At 37.8% G+C, this 26,881-nt stretch overlaps 2 protein-coding genes across 2 annotated transcripts; one reads left to right on the top strand and one right to left on the bottom strand.

Moving 5' to 3' along the window:
- Positions 1–10,287: 10,287 nt before the first annotated feature.
- LOC145638100 (uncharacterized) lies at positions 10,288–12,769 on the bottom strand. The gene is made up of 2 exons (XM_081689055.1): positions 11,337–12,769; positions 10,288–10,528 (listed from the first exon to the last, which is right to left on the bottom strand). Exons 1-2 carry the CDS (start codon positions 12,602–12,604, stop codon positions 10,462–10,464), a joined length of 1,335 nt encoding a protein of 444 aa, XP_081545181.1. The 5' UTR covers positions 12,605–12,769; the 3' UTR covers positions 10,288–10,461.
- A 5,989-nt stretch (positions 12,770–18,758) lies between these two features.
- On the top strand, positions 18,759–23,455 carry LOC145640485 (uncharacterized). The gene is made up of 3 exons (XM_081691758.1): positions 18,759–20,305; positions 21,311–22,601; positions 22,736–23,455. The coding sequence occupies exons 1-3, from the start codon at positions 18,759–18,761 to the stop codon at positions 23,453–23,455; spliced, it is 3,558 nt and encodes a 1,185-aa protein (XP_081547884.1).
- Positions 23,456–26,881: the final 3,426 nt, after the last annotated feature.

Raw genomic sequence — 26,881 nt, 5'->3', positions numbered from 1 at the left:
AACACGAAAGAAAGAAGAACATCAAATCATCAAGAACTCCGGTTCAACCTCTACATCAAATCTTCATTGATCGAGATCAAGCCTCGTCGGCCCTCAATCACAACCCAAGTCAAAAGTCTACATCAGATATCTTCGATAGAGATCAAGCCTCGTCGGCTCTCAATCAAGAGTCAACTCAGCCCGTGAAACAAGTCAAAGATAAAGTGGAGATCTAATCAGAGAAGCAAATTAGAGATTGTACCCATAAATTATCAAATTAATAAAATTAATTCTTTGTTGCATTTGTTTTGAGTCTATATTTTACAGATTTAAAATTTGTGTTTACAAATTTGGCACACTCGGTGGGACGATTTCTACCTCTCATCTCTTTCTCCACGAATCGAAATGATGAAGCACGTAGAAGGAACGATGACAAAAGACGGTGCACAAGACGACGTCGTCAATGTCATGGTAATTGAAGCAAACACCATCAAGGAGGAGTTGGCAAATATGAAGCTACTTCTTGAGAAGCTCATCAAGGACAATGAAGAAAAGGGGGCACAAATTAAGCTCCAAAGTGAACAAATTGCTGCACTCGAAAGAAGACTCGAGAAGCGCCCAATTGAAGAAAGTGAAGATGATAGAAGCGAGTCAGAACTTAGCACTAAGACAAAGCTTAGTTCAAAAGGTGAAAAGCCCAATGGTGATTCATTCAGCTTCCAAGCAATCCAAGAGATGATAGCCAATGCTATTAAACAACAACTCGGTAGAGACGTCAACGAAGATGGTCGCTACAGCAAACCTTACACTAAGAGGATTGATAAGATGAGAATGCCAAGCGGCTATCAACCTCCGAAATTTCAGCAATTTGATGGGACAGGCAACCCCGAGCAACATATTGCTCACTTCATAGAGACCTGCAATAATGCTGGGACCTCTGAAGATTTGCTTGTAAAGCAATTTGTCCACTCTCTCAAAAGTGTTGCTTTCGATTGGTACACAGATCTACCTCGCAAATCCATCGAAAGTTGGCAGCAAATGGAAGAAATGTTCCTCGATCGCTTCTTCAGCACTCGGCACGTTGTCAGCATGACTGAGTTGACACAAACCAACCAGTTGGAAGATGAACCAGTCGTGGACTACATCAATCGATGGCGAGAATTAAGCCTTCAATGCAAAGATCATTTGTTCGAAACTTCGGCTGTCGAGATGTGCATCCAAGGCATGAATTGGGATCTTGCTTACATTTTGCAAGGGATCAAACCCAAAACATTCCAAGACTTGGCGACTCGAGCTCATGAGATGGAGTTTACGATAGCCAATCGTGAAGATAGATCTGATTAGACGATCATCAACATCTAAAGGGGGCAAAGATGAAAAAGTGTCCTCAAAGCTCCTAAGCAAGAGCCTAGACTGCAAAATAAACAAAAAAAAAATCACATAAATTGAACTACGTTCGGCTTGATCCAAAAAGTAAATTTTAATTACTTATTGGTACGTAGGAATCTTGGATATATAAAATTTATTCAAGGGCAACCATTAAAAAAATGATAAACTACAAGATTGGGGGCAAATATCAATTTGTTTCCAGAAAGTCGAATGATGTCATTTGAAGATTGGAGGAAGCTTTCAAGCACCAATACTTCGCCAAATTTACTTGAAAATCCGGAGAAAGCAGCAAGCCCCGGAGATTCACAAATCAAGTTGAACATGGACATCGGAGAAAGCTACGAAGCACTGATCCACCAAGGTTCTTGAGATCCGGAGAAAGCTTTCAAGCACCGGAGATCAACTCAAAGCGTTCAACACGAAGATTGGAGAAAGTTACCAAGCACCAATACTTCACCAAATTTACTTGAAGATCTGGAGAAAGCTACAAGCACCGGAGATTCGTAAATTGATCAAACATGGAAGTTTGGAAAAACCTTCCAAGCACCAGAGATCATTAACTCAAAGTGTTGAACACGAAGATTGGAGACAGCTACCAAGCATCGGTCCACCAAGCAAAGTTCTCGAAGATAGATTGGAGAAAGTTGTCAAACACCAATACTTCGCTGACAAATCATGAAGGTTGATGAAAGCTACCAAGCACCGGTCCACCAAAGTTCTTGAAGGTCGTAAAAATGGTTGCCAAAGTGATCATGAAGCATGATAGTCATTTATCGATACAAATGACAAAATCAATTTTCAATTAAAAAAAAAAATCAAAGGTCACGATGATGTCATGAATATGATCTAATCATGATCATCGTTTAATCTCAAGATTAAAAAAATAAAAAAAAATAAAAAAGGGGGTGAAGTTCTCGTGGAAACCATGCATGGTATTCCACTTTCCACTCATCAAATTAATCAAGGCTCATGATCATTTATCCTTCATTAAAAAAAAAAAAAGGAGACGACGGAAGGTAAGTAGCACAACATGGTCACGAAGTACTTGGAGCAGCTATAATCAATCACATGATCGGATGGGCAAACATGGTCCGATTCGCTTGAAATTTTGACACGTGGTTGACAAAACATAGAGTTGCAATCTGGACGGTATCATCATGAAAATGTCCTCCGGTTTGCTGGAAATAGAGGCTGGACAGAAGCTTCATCTTTGAGTTGTTGTGTGCGTGCATGACTTTGCGAGGTCCGAGTATAACTCTAATATGACAAAGTTCGGTTGTGAGGGGTGCCAATGACACTAGTAGAAAAATAGCAAATGACACCGGTTCAAACGCGGCCTAAGGTACCGATTTGAACCGGTGCCAATGTGAGGGGTGCCAAAAACCCCCCCCTTCGGCTCCGGTTCAAACCGGTGCCATAATTGATTTTTGGCACCGGTTAACCGGTGCCATAACTATTTCTTTTTTTTTTGTTGGGAATTAAAGTCAATTGGCACCGGTTAACCGGTGCCAATTCATGTTTTTTTTTTTTTTAAGTTTGCTTTATCCACACATACAATCAGAGATATATTGATCAAAATATAATCAGAAACATATAACAAGCTTGAATACGAAATATAATCAGAAATATATTGATGATTAAATTGTTATTTTACAATACAAAAAAATAAAATAAATTACAACATCAAAATCCAAAAAAAAAAAAATTACTACATCAAAGAAAAAAAAAAAAATTACACATCGAACGAAAAAAAAATTACAACAATAAAATAAAAATTCCAAAATCAACACTTTGATTCTTCACCTGCATCAATTAAAACACCGAATTAATAAAAACTCACAATAAACTAAAATTGCGAAAATTAAACCAGAAATCACGAAATTAAAAGCAAGAAAATAAACCCAGAAATCCCCCCCAATAAAAAGAAAAAACCCCCAAAAATACTCACGAACTGAGAAAAATACAAAATCCCCGAATTTTCTCTTTTAAAATAAAAACACCCAGAAAACTAAAAAAAAAAAAACCCCAAAAGACACATGCATATACCCAGAAAAATCGATTAATCAAACACAAAATATAACCCAGAAAAAACGAGAAAAATCGAATTAAAATACAAAACCGATTAAATTTGGATAATTATACCCAGAAAAATTGACAAAACTCGAATTAAAATCCAATAATCAATTAAATAAACCCAGAAAAATCGATTTAAATCCAAAATCAAACCCAAATTTAAATCCAACAAACTCGATTAACATCGAATTAAACCCCTAAAATAAACCCTAACCTCGAAAGATACCCAAAAATTGTTGTTGATGATGATGTTGGTGGGCTTTGCGGCGGCGTTCGACCTTTGTGGTGGTGGCGGCGGCTTTGCGGCAGTGGTGATGTTGTGGTGGTGGGCTTTATGGCGGTGGTCGAATTTGTGGTGGTGTAGATCAAAGAAAGAGAGGAGATCGAAGGAGCTAGGGAGAGGAGATGAAAGAAGATCGGTTTAGAGAGAGGAGCTAGATCGAATATGCATGGGAGATGAAGATCAATAAGGGAGATGAGAGGAGAGAGAAGGGAGAGGAGGAGAAGGGAGAGAGGAGAGAGAAGGAGATCAGAGGGAATGAAATAAAAAGAGGCGGAGTGAGTCAAATTTATTTAGGGTTTATTATGTGTTGAACCGTTTTTTTTTTAACATCTTATGGAACCGGTTCAAACCGGTGCCATTTGTATTTTTGGCACCGGTTTGATCTGAACCGGTGCCATTTCTCTTTGTCTAAAAACCCGCCCATTTTTAGGCCGATTTTTGGCACCGGTTTGGCCTGAACCGGTGCCATTTAGGGGTTGCCTTTTTGTATTTTTCTACTAGTGAATCTGTCGAGTTTGTGATGCAAGGCTTGAGAATGAAACACTCCAATGTCAAATTTGATGATGTGATTCCGGCTTCAAGGTGTCAAGGCTCGAGTTGTGAGGCTCAATTGCATGACTCCGGGGTGACAGGGTTCATTGTGACATGTAACTCTAAGGTACAACTCCACGCCACGCCTGACGCCGTGATGGAACTTGGAAGGATGATGACAAACCTGTAAAAAAAAAAAAAAAAAAAAAAAAGTTAGAGGTGGAATAATTGCTCATCATGGCTCCAAGGTGTTGTAGCAGCTTCCTTCGTTGCAGGGGTGTCGAAAGGCAATTCTCCATGGCGTCAATTTAGTTGTGGCGTGGCATGGCGGCTTCCGCTAGTGTAGCATCGGTTTGAGTCGTGGCGTGGCATCAAAGAGAGTGTTGCATTGCGTTGTGGCATCTAATCAGTTGTTGTGGCATGGCTTTGCAGCTCCCTCTAGTGTGTAGGTGTTGCGGCGTGACATCGAAATAGTTTTTGTGGCGTGGTCTGGCAGCCCTCTCTAGTGTGGCATCATTTGAGTCTACACCTCGTATTTGCTTGTCATGTATGGAGCAAGATTGAAAGTGTAATCTTGACATATATTTATAACCACAAGCCAGAGGAAGTGATAATGATAACAACTCAACAAGATTAAGCTAAGATAAGATTGTTGTCAAGCTTATCTTCCAATTAAGTTGTTGAGCATTTCGTGGGATATAGGTCTACGAAGTCTGTCTCCAACAATGCTAAGAATATCTCAAATGTATTTTATAAAAAAAAAAAAAAAAAAAAAAAAGGGAATTGAAGTTCCAATTCTTACTGGACGTATGGCTCATGTGCTACTTAGGTGGTTAATCATGACGTATGGCTCATGTGCTACTTAGGTGGTTAATCATGATAAATTCTCTATTATCATGGAGTATTAAACAACTAAGGGCAGCATGTCATCAAGTGCTTTTATTTTCTATCCCAAGTGAACAAATTTGGTTTACAGTTCTTAACTTTTGAGTGGATTAAGGTTGGATTGTTAGCAATCATTATCTACAAAGATAAAGTTTGGTGGTTTTTACCTTTTCTTATTGCAAAGTTGGAAGCTGATCGAAATCGTATACTTCATTGAGTGCAAGTGCAAATTTCATTTTGCTTCAAATAAAACAAAGGCAATGCAATTTAAAAAAAAAAAAAAAAAAAAAAAAAAAAAGGTTTCGAGACCAATCACGATCAAACACTTAAATTGTGTCCGTGACCGATCTCGAAGGGGGCAATTTGTAGGCACGAAAATTTTATATAAGTGCCACATCGGATATTATATGGGTCAAAAGTCAATTTGTTGACTTAATGGTTTGACTATTTATTTAAAATTAATTATTTTGGGTGAAATAATATAAATTAGCCCATTTTAAAAGCCTACTTAAATGGGTTAAGCTACATAAATGAGTCAAGATTACCAAGTCAAAAGCCCAACTTCATTGTACAACAAACCCTAACCCTAAGAGTTACTCACTCTATAAATAGAGCACTCTTCACATCATTTGAGGAGGAAAAATTCAGAGGAAAACCTAGAGAGTAAGAGAAAACTAGAGAGAATTAAAATACAGAAAAAACCTCTCATCAAATACTCTAAACCTCTCCAGAGAAAACCTCTCAAAACCTAGAAGAAGAACAAAAAGCATTCGACGTGCCGTTCTACTCTAGAAGATCACTCGTGGAAGAGATCAAGCCTCGACGGCCCTCAACACGAAAGAAAGAAGAACATCAAATCATCAAGAACTCCAGTTCAACCTCTACATCAAATCTTCATTGATCGAGATCAAGCCTCGTCGGCCCTCAATCACAACCCAAGTCAAAAGTCTACATCAGATATCTTCGATAGAGATCAAGCCTCGTCGGCTCTCAATCAAGAGTCAACTCAGCCCGTGAAACAAGTCAAAGATAAAGTGGAGATCTAATCAGAGGAGCAAATTAGAGATTGTACCCATAAATTATCAAATTAATAAAATTAATTCTTTGTTGCATTTGTTTTGAGTCTATATTTTACAGATTTAAAATTTGTGTTTACACATATATATTTGAGTTTTAATTTATTTTAGGCTTAATAGCAGTTGTTAAGTACGGGAGAAGGTATTGTGTCAGTCCGAACTGACAAAATGTTTGTTTCGTCAGTCCGGACTGATAAAATGTAGATTTTTGACATCCTCAATTAGTCGATTGGCGGGATGATATCCTCTATTGGCTGGATGATATACTTTATTGGCTATATGATTTTATTTATTGGTTGAATGATATTTCTACTGTCTAGATTATATCCTCTATTGGTTGGATGATATATATCCTCTACTAACTGGATAATATCCTTTATTGTCTATATGATATCCTTTATTGATTGGATGATATTTCTACTAGTTCGAACACCCAACCTTTTATAAGAAAGATAGTTACTTAACCATCTAAGACACTCATAAACTATGTTATAAACATGAAAATAAATGTATATAATTGATAATCACAAGGTCTAATTAAAGTAGCATCCGATGCAACGCCCGGGCTACACACTAGTTCACTTAATAAAAACTCGGCTAACCATTTTATAAAAGCTTAACATTGCATTATATTATTGCTTTATTTGTTTACCAAAATTTGTATATATTGTTGATGATGAATTGATGATGGCTACACCTACACGTAAAGACTATTATAAAATTTTGATGTAATTTTACTATTTTAGCTAGCAAAAAATAATAATGTCCGTAGTATATATTATGATATTATTATTACTCCCTCCGTTTCATAATGTTAGTCCCATATAGAATCAATCACATAAAATAAGAAAACAAATATATTTGGAATCTAACATTAAAGTACAACATAATTCATAATTAGTTTACCTTATTTAACTTTTTTGTTTTTTTATTAGGAAAACATAAGTCATAATTGCATAATTTAAGGTAAAAATTTCCTTAATTAGAGTCATGTCATCAATGCACAATCAATTAATTCCAAAAAAAACAAGTTATAAATGAAATATATTCAATACGGGTATATCTTTTTGAAACGCCCAAAATAGTATATAGAACTAACATTATGAAACGGAGGGAGTATCTTATAATGAGTTTAATTTCAAACCCCGTCACTAAATTTCTGAATTCGCCTCTAGTTGGTAACGAGCCTTAAGACTATTATAGGACTATGAAATCGCCAAGAATCCCCCACAACCACTACGGAGGGAGTCGGGGACATTGCCCGCCTTCCGAACAAGGCGGGTAACCCATGACATATCCACATAATGATTCTATTCAAGTATACTTCCCGAATTGCACAAATTTAGCAATAGGTGCCCACTAAACCATTCTGCTTAACTTCCAACTTTTGAAATGAAACCAAGATTTAGGGCGTGTTTGGCGCTAGCTTTTAGTAGTTTGAACAAATCAAATCACTACTCAACAAAAAATGTGAGTGTTTGGCAAAGTAATGGTTCAAGTAGCTTTTAGTGGTGGAGGTAACTTTTATTAAAAGCTAGGATTATTAGCTTTTAAAGTTAGAAGTAGCTTTTGAAAATTTAATGTATAGTTTTAAAAATAAAATATTGATTCTTAAATGTAACAGCTAGTCAACCACTACTTTACCGAACAATCATACCTAAATTATCTTTTTTCACAGCTAACAGCTTGTTGACAACTAACAGCTATCTCCACAGCTACATTTTGTCGAACATGCCCTTAGAAATTCAACCTTTCTTATCACCAGACATTTCAACCAATCACATGTCAACTGACCTTACATTTTTTCTATGCTGTACTTGATGCTCACGACGTGTTCGCCAAAATGTCCAAGAGATTAATTTTCGCAGGTAAACTTTATAAATCACTATCAAAGTTTGTATGCTAAATTCCACCCCTGTAGAAAATCTTGTCCCCCTATTAATTAATTACAGTATGTTTTAGATTAAATTAATTTGTGTTATTTACCTGTATTCCTCCGTCACTGAATTATATTCCTATTTCTAGCATCTATTCTCTCATGTAATATAGTTATGTAGGGACGGAGGGAGTCATTGTCACTTGTCAAAGTTAACACACTTAACTTATCTTTTCAACTCCCTTATTATATGATTTATATCCACGCTATATCAGGTGTTTCGTCGAATGATTTCATAACAATAATTGTGGACACATTGAATTTTATGTCCGTATGCGATTTAGGATGGTAGTTAGGGATCAACCGAAGATTAGTTTGTCGATAATTTCATTAGAGTGCTTGGCTAGCAGAAATTTGCGTACTTAATCATTTGTGATTTACATGGTCCAACTTGAATAAGGCGAGACTTTTTTTTGGGTAGTGTTGTGATTAATTCGTTTGGGCCACATGCATGGGCTTGCATTGTGCTTGTTAAGATATGGCAAGGCCTATACTTGTATAATACTCCGTAGGTTGTGCATACAAATATTCATATGTGATGTTTATGAAAGGCAAGAAAAATTAATTTACACAAAACTTAACACTAGTTCTTTCAAAAAAAAAAAAAACTTAATACTAGCTGAGTTCAGTATTTGCTTGTAAGTTGTAATCTATGTTACTTGAATCAAGTACCCGCGTGTCATGTCGGATCATTGACACTCCAACACGGGTATGGACACTTTAACCCTTCATTTTAGGCCAATGTCATGGAAAATTTTAACAAGATATTGGATCAGGGCATAGCTGGTAGTATTCAGTTATTTACTACTCTCTCCCTAAATTACATTCCTACTTCTCTCTATTATGCGAGGAATAAATGCTAGAATTAGAAATCTAATTTAGGGACGGAGGAGTAACATCAACTGCAAATGCTTGCACTCAGTATCAGATCAGTAGTCAATATAACGTGGCGTTCAGTACACATGATTGGCTTTAGGAGTGCTTGTACATAAGATTATGCTTGCATCTAAAACTCTAAAAGTGTTGTGATTGTGCATTTGTGCTGTAATTGTAAAGCTGGTATAGACTTAGACAAAATGTATTTCCATCTGTTTCAGATAGTGACGGCTAGCAGTGGTTTCATGTCAAGGAATTTTTATCAACGAAAACACGATTGAGGGTTTAAAAGTCATCCTGGATTGGCTATGAATGGTCTCTTTGATGCTAAGACGACATTGTAAGGCCTAGAATTATTTTCTGCTCTTTACTTCTCTGTCTTAAGTACTTGTATCTGGTAATATTTACTAACAGCAGCTGCTGTTCTGCTAATGCTTGCACTCAGTATCAGATCAGTGGTTAATCTGTACACATACTTGGCTTTCAGAGCACTTTTACACGAGATTATGCTTGTATCAATAATTGTTTTAATTGTGGATTTGTGCTCTAATTTTAAAGCTGGTAGAAGCTTAGACAAAGTGTTATTCCATCTGTTTCAGTCCTTTCAGATAGTGACGGGTGTGACGGCTAGTTGGCTAGCAGTGCATTCATGTCAGAGAATCTCCATCATCAAAAATGTAGTTGAGGATCTAAATTCATCCTGGCCTATATGAATGGTCCCTTTTTTGCTATTATGAGGTTGTAAGTCCCAGAATCTCTTTCTGGTCTTTAATTACTTCTTTTCTGGATTGATATCATTGTTGTTCTAAACCACAATCTTCATGTTCCCTGGATCAAAAGTGTTTCCTGCCTGTTCAAACTGTATGATGTTTTATGTTTTTTCTTTTGGACGAATCTTATTAAAAACGGATTGTACTGTGGTGTTTTGTGAATTGTGAAGGTAAAACTTGATTAGTATTGTCTGAGTATAACCAATTGAATGTAGCGCATTGTTGAATTATGGTGAGAGAGCAGTTATCTTATATAAGACAGGTAACTGATATGGGAGTCGGGAGACTGGGACGACTTTCAGAAGGATATAGGGTGATCTTATATGGGGATACCTATTGTACTGAATTGTAGGTGGTATTTTAACATAATATAGAGTAACTTGCTTCATTCTATTGTACCTGTCTTACTATGGGTGAAATTAAACTGAAAAAAGATTACTCTAGGATTCTGTTGGCGAACTATATACCATGTGAGAAAGCTTGCCTATATGGAGACAATCCACAATAATAAAGCACAATGTATAGAATGTACACATTCTTTACAGCAAACTTTGCTGCCAAAATCTGGTTTCTTCTACTACGAGTGACTTATTTATGAGAAATACTTACAAAAAACAATATAGCTATTGCCTTCCACTTTCAGGGAGGCAGCTGTCTTCAGGTTTATTTATGGCCTCCGATTCTTCTTCCATTGAATATGCAACAGCTAAGTAGAAATCTATTGCTGCGCCTGCATAAGAAAGAGCATCATTTTAGTTAAGTGAAACAAAAAATCATTCTATTTTTTCATATAAAAAGCAAAGTTCATCTTACAGGAATAAAAAGGAAGATCTTTTTCAGGTCAATTATAAGGGAAGATCTTTTTCAGGAATAAAAAGAGATCCCAATGAATATAACCAACAATAATGGTAACAATAATTTATCCATCCAATTCCCTCTCTTAAAATGGATCATTTACTTTCCTTCACCTTTCATGGTCTTCAATTTTCCTCATTCGTTCATTAATCATGATCTTCAATTTTTCTCATCTGATCATACAGTGAATCTGAAAAAAAATGCATACAACTAGAGATGTGGGCTGGGGTCTAAGGCTTAGGATATCATTATATCACTTATTGGTTTCGTACTAAATGTCAACGACGTTTGGATCCTATATTAGGAATTGTTGAATGGCCTACATCTAAATCCATAGCTGAAAGCCTGAAATTGAAATATGCTTTTATTTTTCAGTTCTGTTGAAATGATATGTTAAAGATATTTCTGTGAGTCTTATAGATTGAAAGTTCATCTGTTCTAATTCATGCTTTATTAATCCTATTTTTCATTAAGGGAAATTCTTGATGACTCGAAAAACAGATGTGCTAGATCAATCTAGTTCTTCATTTGAATTAAATGAATAAAGTCATGTTCAGATCAAATAAAATTGCACACCCAAATGCAAAGAAATGAAAAGAATGTAAATATAAATATAAAACACTAAATGGATCAAAGATGTGCATAATAAATCAATAGCAAATATAAAAGCTTTCAAAGTATACCTTCCATTGCTGCTATTGCTGCGACTGCTGCTACTGCTGCTGCGACTGCTGATGCTATGGCTACTTAGACCATTGCTGTTTTCGCTCTCACTTGAGATGCACGATTTTCTCTTCCACCAGTCTTTCTCACCAACCTTCCCTGGTCCAGCAGATGATGAATCTCCTTTTGGCATCGGTGCTACCTTGAAGCTACTAGCAGCACTCAAATTTTTCTTGCTTCTTCTTGTTCCCAAAATCGGAAACACGGATGTCTTCAGAAGAAACTTCCCATTATCAACACTCCTACTCCTCACCATCTTCTTTTTGCTCTCGCTCTTTTTAACTTTCTTGCTACTGCTCTTCTTCTGCTTCTTTGTCTCCTTAGCCTTGGTAGTCTCCTTGTTTGGCTTCTTTTCTTCAGGAATTTCAATTTCCTTCTCCTTCTCCTTCTGCATCTGCAACTCGGGTTTCTGATCAACTATGTCTCTCAAAGACAGCTCGTAGAAACTCTCAGGCAAGTCCCGAACCATGTCCATTAGCTCTTTCCGACCTTTGGCTATTGCCTGAGTCCTCGAAGAAGGCGACATCATCTGATACTGTTGCTGGTTTAAACTTGTTGGATTCGGAGGAGGAGAATTAACAGCAGACTTAACACTTGTGGGATTCATAGGAGCAAATTTAACAGACTTAGGACTAGATGGATTCAGAGGAGGAGAATTCACAGCAGATGATGACTTAGGAGGACTACTGGGATATAAAGAAGAAGAATTCGCCGATGTAGCAGTTGTAGTCTGATGCAGAGGGGAACGCATCGACTTAGGACTCTTGGGAGAAGTCGGCCTCCACAATCGCGGTGTGGAATCATCAGACTGATCATCCTCAACAACGTTGTTGACTGTAATAAACCTCAGACCTCCGTCATTTCTGTCCTGTTGATCAGCTGCAGTAGTAGTATTAGTACTACTGTCAAAAGAGTTTATTCTGCCATCAGTAGCTTCCAAGTTGAAGCTCTCATTATAAGATCTTAACCCCAAACTATCAACTTCAAAGCTATCATATGATCGTAAACCCCCGGTACTATTCGCATCGGTGAAGCTATCATAAGATCCAATCCCTGAAGGAGAATTACTATTAGTAGTCTCTACAAAATTATCATAGGAAACAGTTTGCCTTCTAGGCCGGACAGCGTGGCTGGACGGCCTAAAAGCGCCATAGCCTTCGTGTAGAAGGCCAACCGGATCGTATAAATGGATACGATTTTCGGGGTGTTTGGTGCCTGAATCGATCATGGTGATGATGAACTATGTGGGAATTCAGGAGGAAAGGGTAGAAAACAGAGGAGAAGAAGGGTGTGTTTGAGTTAGGTGGTTGTGTTGTAAAGGAGGGAATAATAATGTTGTGAAGGTAAAGATCATTACCAAAAAAATTGAGTTAAAAGTGAGTTTCTTTATATAAACAAAATCTTAAATGATTTCAGCAATGCGTGCGGTTTGGTTCACAAAGTCAAGGTTGCTCTTCTAGATGGGTTGGACGTGGGGTCCTCTCTTAGCTAATCTTTTTCTTCGAAATTGTTAGTAATTTTGTTTAGTCACTCACTAATGAAAAATAAAATGTTCGTAAGTATTAGATACATCCTTTATCAGATCGTCATAAGAAGGTATATTTTTTGGTGTTCTACCCGGTTCACCCTTTGGGCTAATCCGGATTCGGGGATCAGTTCTGGGTGGTTAGGTTCCAGTCCCCTCCCGATTGTTGTTGCGGGGGATCGAACACGAGTCCTCCCTACCAAGTGTAGTCTCAATCACCACTACACCAACAACTAATTGGTTCATACGAAGGTATATAACCGTAGGTAGATGTTTTGACAAAAGGAGGTTATAATTTTTAAATTTCTCGATTTGAGCCCACGAGATAAAAGACAAAATTCTTTAATTGGATGTCTGGATGTAATTACAATGTGATAGGAAGGAGAAGAATATAAAAGGGTGTACAATTTAGTAATGTTTGAGATTAAAATTATACACTAATCGCGACCGTTGAGCCTTCACTCATTGCTCAAAAGTGAAAAGGTTTAGCTAGTCATCGGTTTAAACTTTTAAATTTAGATTTTTATGGTTCTTTTTCTTCTTTGGCCAAAAAGTCTTGCTTCCATGTCTTTGTATAGTATGAATGTATGTATAGTAGGCCAATTCTATTGGATGTTATAGGTGGCAATAGGTCGCTGATTAATTGGTCATCATCATGTAATAATGGTGTGCCACTAAATATTTGGCACTGCATAATTTTCTACACATCACAATCAGAAGAAATTGATTTGAAACTTTTTAAAAACCTCTAGATTAGCTTTGGGATAGATCTAGCTTTTCTTTCATCTTAATAATTCAGGCACTACAATAAATCATGAATAAATGAGTACTATTAAAGAAATTTTGTACTCATTGTGATAAAAGTCCTTGAAACTTGTTTCTTGATATACTTATATTCTTTCCATTCCGAATTAGTTGTCAATCTTGTCATCTTAACATTTTAAAATTAAATTAGACATGTATTACAAGTTTTTTACTACGAAATTTACTTTATAAGGAGTAGTTGTTCTTTTTTCTTTTCCCTCCTTTATTTATTCTCCATCTCTCTATTACACAAATTTTCGTTTCAGAAAAAAAAAAAAAAAAAAAAAAAAAAAAAAGAAAAGAAAAAAAAAAGAATTTTTTTTTTCCTCCTAAAATAGTTTACATGACTATAATTATTGGACGGGGCCAAGAAGGGCTATGCTATAATCGTAAATAAGTACTCATACCTCCATTAAATATTAGTTCCAAATTTGGAATATTTTATGTCTCTCAAATAATACCCCAAAATTGCAACTAATATTTAACGGAGATAGTAATTTATCCTGAACTGTGATTGTACAAGCTTTGGGAGTTTGGACCGTTAATTACACCACCTTTGTTCATTTCTATTTGACCTAGACGCACACTATCTTTTTACCGTCATTTATTTATTTATAGATTCATTCATAATAAAAGATGTGGTCACATAGGATTTTTTTAGTGTCATTTGATTAAAACATTATACTTCATATATTATCGTATTTGTTATTCCGTATTATTTTAGATCTCTTAAAATCGGGGGAAAAGCTCTAACCACGGTTAGAGTTGTCCCTCACTCTCAGATATATTATTTGTTAAAGTTATATATATTGACAGGAGTGATAAATTAAGCAAATCAATTTTATAGGTGATAACATAATAAAAATCTTTCGCAAAAAGCCAAAAGCTTTCTTATAATTTATCTTAGTTCTATGACCCCAATGCAAGTATACCTACCAAATCTCGTTTGGATAATCCTATGGCTTGTAAATATGGTAACAGTATAGTTTATCTCATTTCGGCTTTTAGTCATTTTACTACGAAATATAAGTGTTGCTTTGTGATACGTATTGATGTATATAGGTTGGTAATTGATTAGTTGATAACTTGATATGGTGCGAAATATTTATTTATTTTTCTTAACTATTTTTTTTTTTGGTAGAATGGAGAAATTAGAACATCGTTTTCTTGAGGCATACAGGGAATTTCCCTTATGTTAGCTTTTAACAATTTAGTCATTTATAATGTGACCTTCTACTATAAAGTATCTTCGTCATTTGATTTGCTTCACGATAAATATGTATAATATCTAAATATAACGAGTATAAGGTTTATAATTTTTTATATTATATGCAATGTACGCAATCTTATGAAAGGAAAAAATAGTAGGCTTTGTACATATCTAAGACAACTATTCTGTCATATAGAAATTTTTCTCCATTTCATTTAAAAATAATAACTTTGTATTACGACCTATGAAGTTGTTTTAAAGCGTGGTTCATAAAATAATGTCAATTGTTTTTATTATTAACTAGTTGGGCTGATATACTCGAGAAATTCAAGTATCTAAAAATAATGCAAGATGCATTTGACTAAAAAAATGACAATTTCAGAGAAAAACTTAAAGAGTATGCAATTCCCAAAAGCCCTTCTTGTACTCTAGCTCAATTCTGCCTTCCATTTCCCAATCTAAAAAAAAATACTCTGTATTACTCGTAGTAACAAATTAACAGTAGTACGGAGTATTAAACTATCAATTGAATTATTTTCTTTAATTATATAGGAAAATTTTACGGAGTAATAAGACTTTTATGAAATATCTTAAAATTGCCGGATGGGGAAGTTAGGTTGAGACCGTATGATCTAATGACAATAAGTATACGAAACATCACTTAGAATAAACGTGTTACTCATTATAGTTCGTTTTTGTCATACGGGAATACAATTATATATGCATGCATCTACATTCTACACTCACCAAATTTAGGTATTTTTCCTAATTAAGCTGTATTTATTGTTGTTACAATTCACAAGTTACAAGCCATTGACTTGTGCTTGCTAGTTGCTTGGCTTACTTGTAAACCTAGGTAGGGTAATAACAACATTCCTAGATAATTGCATCATTTTCAAGCTTCAATCAACTAGCTAGCAAACTGAATTACCTATAATATGAGCTTAAATTATAAAATGACAAACTAGCAACAAAATAATATGGTTCGCAATATTGTCATATCATGTTCTTCCTTTGCTCCCTAACAACTACAAAAAGAAGATGTCAACATACAAATCAATTTAATTGAAGCAATTGCAATACTATCTCAATTTCAAATTAAAGATTATGATACACAAGTTGGTTGTATCAATTATCAATATACAGTCCGATTGAATTTAAAATCTCTACTCCAAGGAGTACGTGTCTCTTTTAATTTTTATATATAAGTTATCATAATTTCTTTATTCTTAATTTCTAATTGTAACAATGCTAGTTTATTTTAAATTGCATTACGTTATTTAACAATTTTAAAGCCTCCATACTCAACAAAATAATCACTATATGTGAATTGAAGCATGTTATTAATTACTAATAAGGATGGTTGGGTCGTATGCAACACAATCAGGCGCGTAATCTCTCAAATACAAGTAACACATTCGATACTACCGGTACGGTTGTATTAACCTTTGAATTTGGTTGATTATTTACATCACATTCGATTAAGTTAAATCGGATCATAAAATTTTTAGTACGGTTTACATGAGTCAAACTATTTATTTAAATAAAGTAATCACATATACTTTATTAACTAATGTCAATGCATAATATTTGGAGTAATATTTCGTTGTCCTAAATTTTAGCAATCAAGAAGGCAACAATCACTAACAAATTCATGAATAAACAAGTCAATGATGGGTTAGTAGATGAGTTGATTATAGTAATAATAAAGGGAGTACCATTTCTAATGAACAAATTTCAAATGTAGATTCTGATTATCAACCTTAATTACCATAAACTAAAAGCAAAATCTTCCTCTTTTTTCTAAACTCCACTTTATTTATAATGAATTATTGGCCAAAGGCCTACAAAATTAGATTAATTAGATTAAGTAATTCAGGTGTAAATGAATGTGGACACCACTAACATGGGAAGAAATAACGCGCAAAGGAAGTAGCCGCAATTTTAATCATAATGTTTGCCATGATTTTTTTTTTTTATACTAAGGTGGATTTTATCAAAATTCTATGATTTTGGATATAATATGATATACGTGACGGCCATAATGGGGTAGACGTGTTCATGTCAAAGGAAATTAACATAACTTAGGAGTATAAGAATATGAAATTATAAAGATAATTAATTGATAATGATAGTAAAATTAAAAAATTAACTGTATACGAAAGAAGTGAAACAACTTTATAATAAAATATGGGCGACTTTATCATTGAATTTGTGTCCACGGGTGTTGTTTCGTTTTCATTTGGGGTTGAAATGATGTTTTTTCAATTGTAGTACGTTTGTGACTCTGATATAATAATGTGAGTATGTGACTCTTGAATTGTGCAAATTCTAAATTCTATGGTGAACTCAGTTCTTTGATATTGGTCGTCTAGCAGTCTAGGTATATCCGCATATTAACAATAGTACAAGTTTTAGGGGTGTTCTAGAGTTGTTAGGGGGCGTTTTGTATAGGAAGATATGCAAGACGGGCCGACATCTTTTATAAATATAAGTCTAAACCCAGTGGATTTGATAAATGGGCAGATATGTTTGGTAAAGCAGACATATCGGCCTGTCGATACTTGGCACGTGGCAACAATGGTTTGACACTTGGCAGGAATATCTTTGCATGCTTTGTAGCCACCTGTCATGGCATTTATTATAAATAGTAGGTAAGGAGCCATTAATGAAGGTAATTAATATCTTTCTCTCTCTCTCTTTCTCTCTTTCTCTCTCTAATTTCTCTTTCTTCATCACAAACTGACTTTGTCATCGGAGTGGTTACCCCTGGAACACCCCAGGGTTAGCTAATCCTTTCTCTTTGTGTAGGTTCACGTCTGGCCGATAGGAGCTTTACGGGTTCTATGCTCGTGCTTTGGACTTTTGGACCGGGTTGTCGGATCCTTGCAGGAACAATTGGCGCTAGAAGGAGGGGAGCAGTATAATTGTTTCTATCGCCTAAGAACCTCACACCCTACAACATTAAAAAAAAAATGCCTGAAAACCAGAGTACACCGATAGCCGAGAAGGTTGTTAATCGGACAATTAGAATGGGAATGGGGGTACCAAATCCGGAGATTGAAATTGAAGATGAAACCCATACGTTAGAGGGTAACCATTTCCATGTGCCGTTAACCCCAGAAGGTCAAGGAGAAGGAGAACAGGATCCAATGGCTGAGTTCACTCCAGAAGAGCTCGAAACAGCAGCAAGGGTAATGACTGCCATGAGTAGAAAAAGGAAGGAGGCTAAGGCAACTCAAGATGGGGAAGGGGTGCCGATTACTGGTCATGGCAATCAATCAAACCGGGCTGGAAGTTCACATAGGCGTCGACATGAAAGGTCGCCGACAAGGTCACAGCCGGCTCAATGGGAGTTAGAAGTTCAGTCTACAAGTCCCATTGTCAGCACCCAAAACCAGCAGTTAGGGGCAGTGCGAACGATAGTCCAGTTGAGGGCATCACCTTTTACACAAGGGATCTTGGATCAACCTATGGAAAAGATAAAGATGCCAACGTGCCGCTATGATGGAAGAGGGGATCCAGGCCGGTATATAACCTCTTACGAAGGGCATATGATCTTGTATACAAATTCAGACGTCGTATGGTGCAAAGTCTTTCCGACTACCTTGAGTGTGGCAGCGGCAGATTGGTTTAACAACCTGGGAAACGGAACTATAGATAGCTTTAGAAAATTGACAGAGATGTTTGTTGGGCAATACATCAGCAACAGTGTGAGACAAAGGACTTCAGGGGAATTAATGGCAGTAGAACAACGCCTAGATGAATCTTTGAGAGACTATATCAGGCAGTTTTTATAACGAGGCGAACACAATCCCAAAGTTGCAGCAAGAAATAGCCGTAATGGCTCTCATGAACGGCTTGAATGATTCTGAGTTCAAGCGATATCTCACAAGGAAGAATTTTCCTACGTTGGCAGCCGCCTTCAACAAGGCACATGATTATATAAAAAGTGAAGAGTTGATGAAGACAAGCAGTAAGGGTATATCAGCCGGAAGGTATCAGGCTGAAGGAGCAGCCTCCGGTAGCGTGAGGACAAGGTTTCCTGCCCCGAGAAGGGGTGGAAGTCGGCAGGAGGCAAAGGCAGCAAAGCCACCAATGCGATACAGTTCATATACCCCCCTTAATACACCAAGGGCGGCAATCTATGCAGTAAATCAGAATAGGGAAGGTTGGATGAGACCGATTCCAATGAAGGCTAAACCTAGAGATGCAAAAAAATATTGCATGTTTCATAGAGATGTGGGTCACTATACAGAGGAATGTACGCAGCTGAAGGATAACATAGAAGAGTTGATAAGAAAGGGTCATTTATCTCAGTACCGGCTAAATGCGAGTGGAAGCCATACGCCACCCCGGCAACTTGAAAGGCAGCAACTTGAGGTAAGGCCAGAAAGGTCTCAAGGTAATGTGATCCGACAGGGAGGTGGAGGAATGCCGCCGTTATCGACGGGAAGAGGAGTTGATGTGATAACCGGAGGGCCGGTGCATGGAGGGACGATCAGTGGAGCAAAGAAGCACTTATCAGAGCATCGTCATATAATCAATGCCTTAGATACCGATAGCCGCCCCAGGCCAACTTCGATCCCAGATGTTGTGTTCACTAAAGAGGATACAAGGGGGATAGTCTTTCCGCATGATGACCCGCTGGTACTGATTACAAAGATTAATGGAGCTGACATAAAAAGAGTTCTAGTAGATGGAGGGAGTTCGGCCAATGTCCTCTTTATGAAGGCCTTTAATGAGATGATGATAGGGAGGCAATACCTGACGCCGGTATCATACCCAGTTATTGGATTTAATGGATCTTCAGTACGACCAGAGGGGAGCATAGTCCTGCCGGTACGACTGGGTGATGGGCCTACAGCGAGGGATGTGATGGGAGAGTTTTTGGTAGTCAACGTTCCATCGGCTTATAATGCGATCATTGGAAGGCCGATAATTCACGATATCCAAGCTGTTGTATCGACATACCATTTGACAATAGCTTATGTGTCAAATTTGGGAGCCGTGGAAAAAGTTCATGGGGGACAAGTTATGGCGAAGTCTTGTTATTTAACGGCTTTGAAGAATCCGGTTGGAGATGGATCAGTACCGAGTAATCCTAAAAAGGAGCTGGAGCCCACAGTGCGTGACTTGTCCGTGGGTAACTTTGATACAAGGCCGGAAACAACTCTGAGACCGTTACTGGGAGGGGAAACGGTGCAGGTTGAGTTGCAGCCGGGTGACTCCAGCAGAACGGTTAGGGTTGGAGCCGATATGGATGTTGACATGAGGTGTAATCTGATAAGCCTGTTGCGTGAAAATGCAGATGTCTTTGCTTTCTCAGCGAGTGAAATGCTAGGAATACACCTAGGGGTAGGGCTGGCAATCGGATCAGGTCGGGTCGGGTTCGTGTTCGGGTCAGTTGATTTCGGGTCAGCTGACCCCCAACCCGAACCTGATCCATTTAACTTTTCGGGTTGAGATCCCCAACCCGAACCTGATATTTTCGGGTTCGGGTCAACCCGAAAGTAACCTGATTTTTTTTTTATTATTATTTTTAATTTTTAAAATCAGGTTTTGACCTGAAAATTACTTGAAATTACTGGGTTCAGGTCAAGTAATCTAGTTCGACTTGATTTTTTGTTTGGGAAACAAATTGATATTTTCATCCCATCTAATAATTTCAAACTGATATTCTATAGCAAAACACCGAAATAAAGTCGTAAATATAAAGAAACTAGCCTAATTAACGATTACATCCAACATACCAAAAATCCAAAATAAAGTCTACTGAAATTCAAATTAGAATTCGCAATCAAAAAAAAAAATTGATGAAGATTTGAGGATCCGAAGATTTGAAGGAGAAGAAAAGAGGAACGTGTATACTGTATACTCGTCACTCTTGGTCTCGTGGAGCGGTGGAGGAGCTGAAGAACTGATTATGTGAGAAATTTGATGTGAGGAATTAAGGATGTTTGAGAAATCAGAAATGAGGATGAGAGAGAAACGGCTGCAATATGAATAGTATCACAATATGAGGATTTTAGGGTTTAGTTTTATTAGGTAGCTTGCTTTGGGCTTGGGCTTAAGTGACTTATTTTGTTTTCTTTAGGTTTTTTTTTTTTTTTGAAGGATTTCGTTTTCTTTAGGTTTAATTTTGTTTTCTTTTTTTTTCTTTTTTTTTTCGGGTTAAGTGGGTCGTTTTCGGGTTGAAATTTTCAACCTTAACCTAACCCATTTAATTTTCAGGTCGGGTTCGTGTCGACCCATTTAAGTTTTCGGGTCGAAAATCTCAACCCTAACCCGTTATTTTCAGGTCGGGTTCGGGTCGGGTTTTCGGGTCGGGTCAGTTTTTGCCAGCCCTACCTAGGGGTGATAGAACATAAATTGAATGTCAACGGGGGGTTCAGGCCGATAAGACAGAAAAAGCGCAACTTCTCTACTGAGAAGATAGAAGCTATACAGGCTGAGGTTAACAAGCTCTTAGCGGCTGGTTTTATTGAGCCGTGCACATATCCGGAGTGGTTGGCAAATGTTGTCATGGTAAGAAAGCCGACGGGAAAGTGGCGAATGTGTGTCGACTTTACCGATTTGAATAGGGCATGTCCTAAGGATTGCTATCCGTTGCCCCGGATAGATAGACTGGTGGATTCCACTTCTGGTCATGAGATGCTCAGTTTTTTGGATGCGTTTTCGGGGTATCATCAGGTCAGCCTTCATAAGGCCGACAGACCGAAGACGACCTTTATAACGGATGCTGGGGTGTTTTGCTATAAAGCCATGTCGTTCGGGTTAAAGAATGCTGGGGCAACATATCAGAAATTAGTTGACAAGGTTTTTGAGAGACAAAAGGGCCGGAATGTGGAGGTGTACGTGGATGACACAATTGTTAAAAGTAAGAAAAAGCAGGATCACATAGCAGACTTGAGGGAGACATTTGAAACTTTACGAAAATATCAGATGAAATTGAATCCCGAGAAGTGTATATTCGGAGTCAGATCAGGGAAGTTTTTGGGCTTCATGGTCAGTGAAAGGGGAATAGACGCAAATCCTGATAAGGTGAATGCGGTGCTTGAGATGAAGCAGCCAAAGACGATCCGAGATATACAAAGATTGACTGGCCGAATGGCAGGGTTAACTCGTTTTATCAGCAAATCAGCTGATAAGGCGCTTCCCTTTTTTGTGGTTCTGTGGAAGAACAAAGTGTTTGAGTGGGGTAAAGAACAGCGGGACGCGTTAGAGGTGGTACAGAATCACTTGAAATCTCTCCCGACGGTTGCAAGGCCGGAAAGGGGGGAACAGTTACAGTTATACATCTCAGCGTCTGCAAAGACGATAGCTGCAGTGCTGGTAGTGGAGAGGAAGAAGCAACAAATGCCGATATACTTTGTTAGTCATGTACTGAATGCGGCAGAACGACGGTATCCAATAATTGAGAAAATGGCGTTGGCAGTGGTAGTTGCGGTAAGGAAGTTAAGGCCCTACTTTGATGCACATCCGATAGATGTTCTAACGAATTATCCATTGGAGAAGTCATTACACAAGATGGATACATCAGGAAGGTTATTGAAATGGGCTGTGGAATTATTGGAGTATGAGATACATTATAAACCCAAGGTATCAATAAAGGCACAGGCCTTGTCAGACTTCATAGTAGAGGCCTCATATATGGATGAAGAGGAAGATATAGGCACTTGGCAGGTTTCAATAGTTTGTAATTTAGTGACCAAAATTTAATAAAGTTTTTAGTGTTTTCTCTTCTTTTTATACGCAAAGCAACCAAATACATATTTATCTTATGACATGTTTGTTGTTGCCAACATATAATGCCACAGGTATCTGTGGATGGATCTGCAACATCAATGGGATCAGGGGCTGGCATAATCATAACGTCACCAGATGAGCAAGTATTCGAATATGCAATAAAATTCAAATTCAGAGCAACGAACAATGAAGCCGAATACGAAGCAGCGGTGGCAGGAATCCAGTTATCTCTTGCGGCTGAGGCAAAGCGTCTAATACTTATAACTGACTCCCAACTCGTGTCAAGTCAGTACAATGGAGATTATGAGACACGGGATCCAGCAATGATGAAATACCTAGAGAAGGTAAAGCAATTAACAGCACAGCTGCAATATTTTGAGATAAAGCTGGTGTCGAGAGCTCAAAATGCGCAAGCAGATGCTTTGGCAAGGCTGGCAAGTTCGAGCTTTAATAACTTAGAAAGAACTGTGATGGTTGAAATTCTGGATGAGAAGAGCATAAATGAAGCACCAGAACAGATACTTTGTATTGAAAGGGCCGCCCAATGGTATGATGACATACTAGCATATCTCATACATGGGGTGTTACCGGCAGATAGAGGAAAATCACGAAAGTTACAGAAGGATAGTGCGTGGTTCGTTATGCATCAAGGGCAATTGTACAAAAGAAGCTTTTCATTGCCGCTGATGAGGTGCATAGGTGATCTTGAGTCAAAAAGGTTGGTTGAAGAAATACACAAAGGAACATGTGGTAATCACCTCGGGCCGAGAGTTCTATCAAAGAAGCAATGAGAAGAGGCTACTACTGGCCGACCATGAATGAAGACGCAGTTCGATATGTGAAAGCATGTGAGAAATGCCAAAAGTTTGCGCCAGTTATCAACCTCCCTCCAAATGATTTAACGTCGATATTGAATCCAATTCCTTTCGCGCAATGGGGAATGGATATAGTAGGGCCATTTCCGTCAGCAACAGGCAGCAGAAAATTTTTATTAGTAGCTGTTGATTATTTCACAAAATGGATTGAAGCTGAGCCGGTAGCAAAGATAACAGCAGCGGAGGTAAAAAAATACATTCAAAACATTTTCACAAGGTTTGGATTGCCGATGGCTATGGTCTTCGACCATGGATCTCAATTTGATTGTAAGCCGGTAAAAGAGCTCTTGTCAATGTACAAAGTTAAATTTGCGTATGCGGCAGTGTGTCATCCGCAATCAAATGGACAGGCGGAAGCGACAAACAAGAAAATAGTAACGGCAATTAAAAAGAAGATAGAAGATGAAAAGGGGTTATGGGCTGACTTGGTCCTAGAAATATTATGGGCTGACAGAACAACGACTAAGGAAGCAACAAGTGAATCACCTTTTACATTGGTTTTTGGAACAGAAGCAGTAGTGCCGGCAGAGGTAGGATTGTCGACATTTAGAGTTCAGCACTATTGCGAAGAACAGAATGATCTTTTATTACGGCAACAACTGGATTTCCTACCGGAAGTATGCGAAAAAGCGGCGATAAGATCGGTAGCCTATAAGAACAGAATGGCAAAGGCTTACAACAAACGTGTCAATCACCGACCTCTTACTGTAGGAGATCTTGTACTGCGTAGAACAGCTGCAACCGGGAAAGGGAATGAAGACGGAAAGTTAACGGCAAATTGGGAAGGACCTTATCGTATTAGAGATATGGTAATGCAGGGTTCATATTACTTAGAGGCAATGGATGGAAAGCCGTTAAAGAATGTTTGGAACACAGCTGTACTAAAGAAATATTTTGAATAGTATGTTGTACTTGGAAATGTAAGCAATGTTGAGTATTCAGAAACAATAAATACAAGCAGTATCAAGGAAAAACTTTCATGATATAGGCATCCTTTACTTAACAGTAATATCGTTATGTAGGATGGACAGCTAAAAACCACTTCCGCGAAGTCAATGAGCTTATAACCTGATCAGTTATAAGCATTGATTCGCGAGGTTGTTGGTTCAATGTATAATACCGGTTAAATCGGTTCAAGTATATGCTGAATTGAAGCGTAGCTTTGAATACGATCGGCGAGAGGATACTTCACTGGCTACAACAATAGCGCAGTAAGTGATCAGAGCTATGCAATGAACCAGCAACAAGTATATATAGTTATTTCTTAACCATATACACTGTGGGGGTAAAATGGATATGGCATCCACGTATAAATAGCATCTGTGTATAAATTTGTGTTTGAATTATTTTTAAATACATAAGTTTTTCTTCAGCTATGGCGAAATTGCTGATAACTAATAAAGTCAATAGTAAAATTTGGCAGTCATAAGGCGGTGGAGCATATATATATAAAAAAAAGAGTTTAAAGTAAAAAAGAAAGATGATAGCTGATAAAGTAATTTAAAGACGATAAGGCAAATGTAGAAGTGCATGACATGTTAAAAAGTTTCAAAGTAATAGTCGACAGGCATCACCACAAAAAAGGGCATATGCCGATATATCAGCATTATGAATACAGAATCTAACAAAAAACAAGTAAATACAGGATTTAAGTCAAAGGTGATAAGGCCCAAAAACACAAGACCCGCAAGAAGATGCCGGTGATGACTGCCCGCCCCGTTAAGCTTGTGTACCACCAGAAGCTGGAGAATCCAAGATGCTGGGATCTGCAATACCCTCATCTTCTGCTGGAGCAAGATTAAAAAGATCTTCGTCTGCAAACTCTTGCTCCTCAAAGCCGGATGGGATCTTGAAAACTTCCTCGTTAAAGGCCTTTTTAATGGCAGTCCAATCCTCTTTCTTCCAGCCGACAGTATGGGCGATACATCTTTGGGCAGCAGTCCATCCTCCGTCAAAGCGGTTCTGAAGCCGTGTACAAAACTCTCGAGATGTCAAGAAGCGTCTAATTGCTCTTTGACGGACTCCAGGTTTATCTGCTTGCAGTCTTTTGATTTTTTCTTGAAGATCATGAATGGAGCCCCTGGCAGCCTCGAGATCCTTCTCAAGAGTTGAAGCGCGGCTGATAACTTTGTTTTTCTCAGTAATTTGAGTCTTTAATTGTTGCACTTCTAGCTCGAGATCTTTGACCTTAGAAGCTGTTTCCCTGAGAGATGACATCTCAAGATCATCTCTTTCTTTTGCTTCCTTTAAATTTTGCAGAGCCTTATCAGCGTTGTCTAGGGCTGTTTGAAGTGCGTTTTGACTGGTAGAAGCTTGATGATGTTGTTCTTGGTAATACCGGTACATTTCAACAAGCTCAGTGCCAGACATAACGGCTTGTGAAGTAATAAAAAACAAAAATTTAGTAATATATATATATATATATATATATATATATATATATATATATATATATATATATATGCGTAACGATAAAAAAATATATATAAAAAATATATATTAGGGCATAATAGAGTAATAAATTAAAGGACAAGAACCTTCATCATGTTATGCATATGCATAGCAGCCAAAGGGCCGATGACACCAGCAGGCCTATCCATTGGGAGGGTCAAATTGCTTAAAAGACGATAACCCTGAGTTCCACCTAGCATAGGGTCATCGGTGATCATTGACTCGTTCTGACATGCATCTATGGCAGGTCGCCATTTATCCCCAGAGTGGCCGGGAGGGACAGAAAATCCGTTGAGAACAACCTCGGGTATCCTCTCGTTGGGACGCTCGATCCATTGATTGGATTGGTAGATAAGACCAGGAGCACTTGTATCGAAACCGCCAGCGACCGTGGTAACGGTTTGAGGAGCTGTTTGGTCCGGTATGTTAGGTTGAGGTAGGGTAGGAGATTCAACGTTGGTAAGGTCCTCAACGTCAATTCTGTCAATCACCTTTTTGACGATTGCTTCAGAACTCTAAACAACCGTTTTTACCTGAACCCTGGGAGAAGGAGGTTTATCCTTATTCTCGGTCTGATCCTTTTTGCTGCGATCTTCAGTTTGCCGAGCAATGCCTAATCTGGGAAAAGTGCCCCGCCGATTGGCCAGAGAGGTTAGTTTCCTTTTCTTGGCGTTTTCGTCAGCCATGCTCTCGGCTTTTCTTTTGGCACTAACGGTCGGAGTGCGGCTGCAATGGGTTGTGAGAGTATCGTATAAAGGCTTTGTAGCCTTAGGACAGCGTCTGATAACTCTCTTGCCGTCAGAGGAAAGCCCTAGCAATTTGTTATCCAACTTGTCGACACCTACAAAGAATGTTTACATAACATCAGAATCATATTATGAATAGACATAT

Source organism: Chenopodium album, chromosome 7 (genome assembly GCF_948465745.1).
Source record: "Chenopodium album chromosome 7, dcCheAlbu1.1, whole genome shotgun sequence".
Classification (NCBI taxonomy): domain Eukaryota; kingdom Viridiplantae; phylum Streptophyta; class Magnoliopsida; order Caryophyllales; family Amaranthaceae; genus Chenopodium; species Chenopodium album.
Note: the sequence above shows the minus strand (reverse complement) of the source record. Positions and strands in the feature narration are given on the sequence as shown.

Coding starts and splice junctions, on each gene's coding strand:
- LOC145638100 (XM_081689055.1), bottom strand. CDS start 12,604: ATGATCGATTCAGGCACCAAACACCCCGAAAATCGTATCCATTTATAC. Junction 10,529..11,336: donor AGCAATAGCAGCAATGGAAG/GTATACTTTGAA, acceptor TTTCTTATGCAG/GCGCAGCAATAGATTTCTAC.
- LOC145640485 (XM_081691758.1), top strand. CDS start 18,759: ATGGCTCTCATGAACGGCTTGAATGATTCTGAGTTCAAGCGATATCTC. Junction 20,306..21,310: donor ATCGGATCAGGTCGGGTCGG/GTTCGTGTTCGG, acceptor CGGGGGGTTCAG/GCCGATAAGACAGAAAAAGC. Junction 22,602..22,735: donor AAGATATAGGCACTTGGCAG/GTTTCAATAGTT, acceptor ATAATGCCACAG/GTATCTGTGGATGGATCTGC.